Source organism: Alligator sinensis, unplaced genomic scaffold (assembly GCF_000455745.1).
Source record: "Alligator sinensis unplaced genomic scaffold, ASM45574v1 scaffold647_2, whole genome shotgun sequence".
Taxonomy (NCBI): domain Eukaryota; kingdom Metazoa; phylum Chordata; order Crocodylia; family Alligatoridae; genus Alligator; species Alligator sinensis.
In genome coordinates, this window is record NW_005841832.1 from 4,382,689 (window position 1) to 4,389,050 (window position 6,362).

The following is a 6,362-nucleotide window of genomic DNA, read 5'->3' on the forward strand; positions in this document are numbered from 1 at the left end:
GGGGGGGGGGGGGGGGGGAAGAAGAAGAGGAGAGGAGTAAACGGTCTGTGCCCTCTTCTTATTAGATGTTCCATCCCTCACACACCCAAACTAGCCAGCTGCCCAGTCCTCAGACCAGATCAAGATTGATGCCCGCCATAAGGGAAACGTCCCTGATCTATCCCCACTCCCCAAGCCAGCCAGATCACTCTCAGACCTGCGGCCTCCTCGCTTCTTCCTCTGTCCATCCAGTGGGGCTGGCAGCGGTTTCACCTGCTTCACAGGGGGAGGCTCCTGCCACTTGTCAAACTTACGCTCAATCTCCTCCTTGAGGTCATAGCCAACCTGCGAGGGGCAGAAATGGGAGAGCATGGAGAATGGCCCAGCAGCCTCTGAGCAAGAAGGGTGTATTATACATGTGGGTACCCCTACATAGATGTCTTGGAGCTGGGGATAGAATCCAGGAGTCCCCTGTTCTAACCCACCAGACCCCACTCCCATCCCAGAGCTGGGATAGAACCCAGAAGTCTCAAGTCCCAGCCCCCCTGCTCTAACCCACCAGGCCCCACTCCCCTGGCTACCTTCCTCCCTACCTTCCCATCCTGGCTCTCATGGAAGCTGTCAACACGAGCAGCAAGGGTGCACTTGGCTGCAACCAGGCGAGCAGCCTTCCTTCGCAGGTCCTGAAAGAAAGAGAGAGAGAAAAGAAGCATCTGGGTGAGGGAGTTTGGACCAGAGAGGCAGGTGGTACCAGAGGTGGGGGAAATAGATGGTCCCATACCGGGGGCAGTGACTGGACAATATCACTGTGGTAGATATAGCCTGTATGTGGCAACACTGATGTGCTGGAGAAGCCAGAGAGGGTTTTGCGCTGGGCTCCCAGGAGCATGATGTTGCAGGCTGGCATCTTGGAGAGGTTGGTGAGGCCACCCGCAATCCCTGCAGGTGGAGAGATAGGAAGTGAAACAGAGCAAGAGGAGGGCAGCAGTACAAAGTGAGGCTAGACTAGGGCTGGTGCTACCTGAAGGGGAAAGGCCTCTTTCCAACCTACTGACCCAGCCAGTACCTCTCCCTGAAGCTGAATCAGAGTCAGTGCCCCCAGGAAGTAATGAGTCCCTGCCCAAAATCACTCGCCCTCCTCCTGACAGGCTGCAGCTCACCCATGATCTTGGCAGCAGTGGAGGCCCCAACAATGATGGAGAGGTTGGGGGCAATGAAGGACATGCGAGACTCCACATACTCATAGATGCGGTGCTTAGACTGGTTGAGCTCCAGGGCCATATCACAGGCCTCCTCAATGCGCTCCAGCTCCTCCTCCGTCAGCTGCTGCCTACAGGGAAGAAGGATAAGAAATGTTGATCCTGCCATGCTCCCCACACCCAGGAGACCTGTGGCACAGTGAGGGGCCCAGACTTGGCAGAGATGCACAGAGTCCTCACTGGACCAAATAACAGCACCCAAGAACCCTGCCCCACTACAACCTGCTGGGATCAAAGGCAGCCATGCAAAAGTTGTTAAACCCAGAGAAGTCTGCAGAGACATACACTTTGCTCCCCAACTCATCACAAAGCAGCCCCTAGCATCCCCAAGCCAAAGGCCTCCAAAAAGCTAAGATGGGCCTCAAAGAGAGAGCAGGACAGAAGAGTCGACACTCATGGCAGAGGCTTAATTCAATAAAATGTACCACAGAAAGAGGAGCAAGGGAAGGGACACAGCACAGCCAGCATCCCCCCTTGACATCTACTAAAAGGAGGGAGGGACACAAGTCACATACCCTTGAGTGGTAGAGGCGGTGACACTCACCACCATGATGGTGGCATTGGTCAGGATCTGCTGGACGTTCTCATTGTTCTTGCACTTGTCCAGGCTGTTTCCCAGTTCCTGCAAGGAGACAGGACACGCACCCAAGGTGACAGGTTAGTCACCTGAGCCACAATGACACTCTTCCTACTCCACTGTCATCCAGCTTGGGTTTGGCACCCCCCTGCAGGGCTCACAGACTACTACTTCCCGGAGTACACCATTCACCATCCCCAACCACCACCTCCACATCCTGACAGCAATCGTCCTCCTCCAGCTGTGTACCCACAATAGCTTTTCCCCTCCACCAGACCTCAAGACACCTCCCACCCCAATTGGATTGACTACTGCTTGCCTTCCTTCCCCACCTCTGAGATAATCAGCCAGGGGGTAGGAATGACACCACAGCCTCAGAGGCACAAGTCATGTTCAAGGCATTTCCTAGACATCTGTCATCTCTACTAGCTGCCCTCCCTTTAGGGTTATCATCCTCATTGTGCACAGATAAGGAATACAACCAGAAAAACCAGCATCATAATTCTCCTCTAGAGCCAAGGATGGAACTCAGGAGTCCTGGCTCCCAGTCCCCACCCTGCTCTGAATTCACCAGAACCCAGTACCCTACCAGACTTGGGAACAGAAGCCAGGAGTCCTAGCTCCTCTCTGCCTACTCAAGGCCTCTCTCCTTACTCAGTCCCTCAAGCCAAACTAAATGTCAATAGGAGCACTGGCAAGTGTCAATGGTACCTTGACAGTCCGGATGTAATCCAGGGCATTGGGAACCAGGGATTCCAGCTCTGGGAACCTCTTGGAGTATTTATCTCGAATGAACTTGTGGATAATGTCTGGGGACAAAAGGCACAGCCTCTTAGTAGCGCTGGTAGGTTGGAATTGGAGAGCAGAGAATACCTCTTCAAATAACTCAGGATGCCAGCACAGAAGCCACCAGGACCTGATAAAACCTGCTCAACCAGCCTTACATGCACAGGGGAGGCAGCACTATTAAAACACTGCAAGAAACAGCTTTCCAGTAGAAAAAGCTGGTTTGTCACAGTTGTGACAAGGGGGAGCAGGACAGCATTTAAGACATTAAATAGAAAAGCATCAAAATGAGCTGTCTTCACATTCCACTTTAAACTGTACAATGCACCAAAATGTTAAATTAAAATGAAATAGTATATGCAGGCATCTCGAGTTACCCTGATAGGCACAATGGGTCTGTTTATATAATTTCATCTAACTTATAAGCATAATTAACTTGCATGTTAACATTAACCTTGACATGTATATTGAAATTATTTTATGAAAACTAAAGCTCATTTTAAAAATGACATTATATTAAGAAATTTATGTTTGTATTTCAACCTGATGGTATCATTCACACATTTATTATTACAATTCCATGAGAATGCTTTTGACATAACTAGGTTAACATAGATGTTTAATTTGGGGACCATTAAGTTTAGTCAGTAGGGTACCTGGCTAAAGACTGGAAGGACCTGGGTAGAATCCCAGGCGAGGGCAGTGGTTTTCTACTCACTGTCTCCACTTCTATCCCAGCTCTGAGGCCCACCCAGTCTCCTATTGAATGGGTACCAGGAGCTAAGTCACATGAAAAACAGTAGAGCCCTACCTCCACTGCCCCAACACCCTGTAAACTAGATATCTTTACACATTTAACATTGATATACTTAACAAGCTAGTGTTAGTCTTCATAAAAGTAAAGAACTTTAGTATAGTTAATGTGCATTAATGTTCCCATCTTAGAACATTTAATGCAACACTCTCACATGCTAGATTTTGATAGTTTATCTTTACAGATGAGAGAAAACATTAATATAGCATTGCATAAGTCGGGTAATAACTTTTGGATGTTCAAGACAATCAAACAGCCCTGAATTCAAAAGATTTGAGCTTTCAAAAATGGTCCAAACTCAGAACAGAAACAAATGCCGGGAAGCCTCAGTGCTTCATGGCTGGGTGGAGGGTGGAACAGTGCCAGGTGAATTGCAGCATCCTCATGCCACATATTAGGCAGAGCACAAAGACACGCACGTTATCTGTGCAGGGAAGACACTGGTGGAGCTGATCCTCCTTAACAGTGCCACAAGCAGCAGCACAGATTCCCCTTGTGGGGAGACTAACAGTAAAGAGGGTAGAGAAAAGCACCTCTCTCTCTGGGATCAGCACAGGTGGTACCGCATTCTACCCCCCCACCCCACCCCGGTGTGGGGGAAAACCAGGTCATCACACAGAAGGGCACAAAGAGTAGGAACTGCTTTCCAAACAGCAAGTGCTGGGGAGAACAGGGTCTACATACTGAATTTAGGCAGAAGAGGTTGTATGCCAGGCCCCAAGGCAGAGGGAAGGAATGAGCCAGCACTAGGGCTTTCTTAGCTGACACCAAGGATCACATGGAGCCAGATCCAGAAGTCCAAAGCTGAAGCAGAGACAAAAGTCCTACCCTCCACCCAGCCAAACTTCTGGAAAATGATACTATGGCATAGACAAGACAGAGAAAATGGGAGACACCCTTCTACCCCAAGCGGGGTAGCCCATTCTCCACCTTCATCCTTCTGGAAAAGACATTTCCCCCCAAAGTCCCTGTCAAACAAATGCCCAGCCCAAGGAGGACACTCACTCAGTTCATTCTCAATCTCCACCGTTAGGTTGTTAGCATCAACGATGACTCTGTACTCTGGAGCTGCCTCCACTGGCCCCATCACTGACGGGAGAATGAGAACAAGGACAGCTGTCAGCTGGCTGGCTGCAATGCTGCCAGGGGACACTGTGCTGCAGACAGCATATGGGTCGCTTGGTAGCTGGCACTGCCCCAGCACTAAGGGGCACTGTTACAGGTAGCATAGCAGCGGTTCAAAGAGAGCTCCAGACTGCCAGGAAAGAGCTTAACAGGGGGCATTTGGGAAAGGCAGGTGAGGGCACTGGGCACAGCAGGCAGCATTATGGCTCATCAGTGCTGGCCCCCCACACCCCAGCAGGAGGGGGTGCTGTGCTATACGGCAGAGAGCACTTCAAAGCTCAGGAAGGGGCACTCTCCCCTTGCAGTTAACAGGGACCTCCGATACCCCAACCAAGCATATGAAGGAGACTGTGCTGCAGGGAGCAGACTAAGGGACTCAAGGGACATGAGTCCCTTACCATCCCCAGTGTCCTGAAGTGGCTCTAGAAAAGCACTGTGCTGCAGGACGTTGTGTCTTTATAGTAAGAGAAAGAAGCTACAGCATATCACGTGTACACCTACACACGTGCACACATGCTCACATGGTACCTTCTGTAGCTTTGGGTTGTTTGCTGATGTACTCTTCAATCTTCTGCATGATCTCTGCAAACTGGGGAAAGGACACACAGAACCATTCTTTGTGCCTGGAGAAAAATGGATTCAACAGGACGACAGGAGAGCAGGCATCTGTCCTAGCTCACGACTAGCGCGGGACCTACGGTCCCAAGCTGCCAAAGAAGGGAACAGCCTAGCATCTCGCTCCTGTCTTCCAGGTTGAAGTCAGCCAGTCTGTTCATCCTGCAGCTGGCACCCACTCATCAGGAAGGACCCTACACCCCAAGCCCCAAGCCAACTGCTCCCCCAAGCCTGGGCCCAAACTAGAGGCAGGAAGGGAATGACCAATCTCACCATCTTGCTGTCCCAGAGCTTGGCGATGCTCTTGACCGAGTCCACCGTGAGGTCCAGCTGCATCTCCTCCTGCACATCCTCGATGGCCGGCTCATCCTCCTCATCCACAAAGTTCTCCTCCTCTTCCTCAGCCGCCTCCTCCAGATCTGCCAGCAGCTCATCCGCCAGAGACATCCTGCCGGCCTAGGCTGGGTAGGGGCGGCCGTGGGTGTCCCACAAAGGACGACTCCCGCCTGCGACCCCCGACCACCCGCTGCCCAGTCCCTGCCCAAGCCCCCAGGCGCGGGCGACCCCGCAGGCAGACGGGGGAGGGGAGAGGCCCCGCGCTACCTACACCGCTCCGATCCCAGTGCTCCCAGCGCCGATCCCCACTACTCACCTGTCACTTCCTCCAAGACCCGTGTTAATGGTGCGACAGCCAATCAGTCATCAGTGTGCGCCCCCAAATAACCCTCCTGTGATGTCATCGGTGTGCGCTCCCGTCCCTTGACCCCCTTGCGTCATCAGTACGTACCCATTCCCCTAGCTCATACGTTATCAGCGCGCGCCTAACCCGACCAGCGCGTACCCAACCAACACTCCCCGCCTGCATCATTAGTGCGCGCCCACCCTCTAACAACCCCCCCCCTTGCATTTTCACTACGCACCGCCCCTCATACGCCACGTGCGCCATCAGTTCGCGCCTGGTCCGCCTGCCCCTTCGTGTCATCAGCGGGCGCCCGCCTCCCGCCCCGACGCACCATGGCCGGGGTTGGTTTCGAGGAATTCTCGGCACCGCCGGGCTCGGAGCTGGCGCTTCCGCCGCTCTTCGGAGGCAACATCCTGGAGAGCGAGCTGGAGACCGAGGTGGAGTTCGTGGACGGTGGCCTGAGCGGGGACGCGCTGCCCGAGGACGAGGAGGAGGAGGCACTGCAGCGGCAGCGGCAGCTGGGTC

At 52.9% G+C, this 6,362-nt stretch overlaps 2 protein-coding genes across 9 annotated transcripts in view; one reads left to right on the forward strand and one right to left on the reverse strand.

The window, feature by feature from the left end:
- Positions 1 to 5,963, reverse strand: part of PRPF31 (pre-mRNA processing factor 31) — a 10,542-nt gene extending 4,579 nt beyond the window's left edge. The window contains exons 1-10 of one of the 8 annotated variants that reach the window (XM_006014975.3): positions 5,808 to 5,963; positions 5,429 to 5,616; positions 5,069 to 5,129; positions 4,421 to 4,504; positions 2,527 to 2,624; positions 1,754 to 1,860; positions 1,140 to 1,309; positions 761 to 918; positions 573 to 662; positions 197 to 324 (exon numbers count right to left, since the gene is read on the reverse strand). In XM_006014975.3, coding sequence (XP_006015037.1) covers positions 197 to 324; positions 573 to 662; positions 761 to 918; positions 1,140 to 1,309; positions 1,754 to 1,860; positions 2,527 to 2,624; positions 4,421 to 4,504; positions 5,069 to 5,129; positions 5,429 to 5,602 — 1,070 coding nt within the window. In that variant the 5' untranslated portion in view covers positions 5,603 to 5,616; positions 5,808 to 5,963. Of the gene's footprint in view, positions 1 to 196; positions 325 to 572; positions 663 to 760; positions 919 to 1,139; positions 1,310 to 1,753; positions 1,861 to 2,526; positions 2,625 to 4,420; positions 4,505 to 5,061; positions 5,248 to 5,428 lie in introns of all 8 variants that reach the window. The other 7 variants (XM_025197123.1, XM_006014976.3, XM_025197110.1 and 4 more) reach the window with 7 other exon arrangements.
- A 132-nt stretch (positions 5,964 to 6,095) lies between these two features.
- TFPT (TCF3 fusion partner) overlaps positions 6,096 to 6,362 on the forward strand; it is a 2,543-nt gene continuing 2,276 nt past the window's right edge. Inside the window, 1 exon segment of the mRNA XM_006014977.3 lies at positions 6,096 to 6,359. Within this exon segment, the coding sequence (XP_006015039.1) occupies positions 6,170 to 6,359 (190 nt within the window). The 5' untranslated portion in view covers positions 6,096 to 6,169.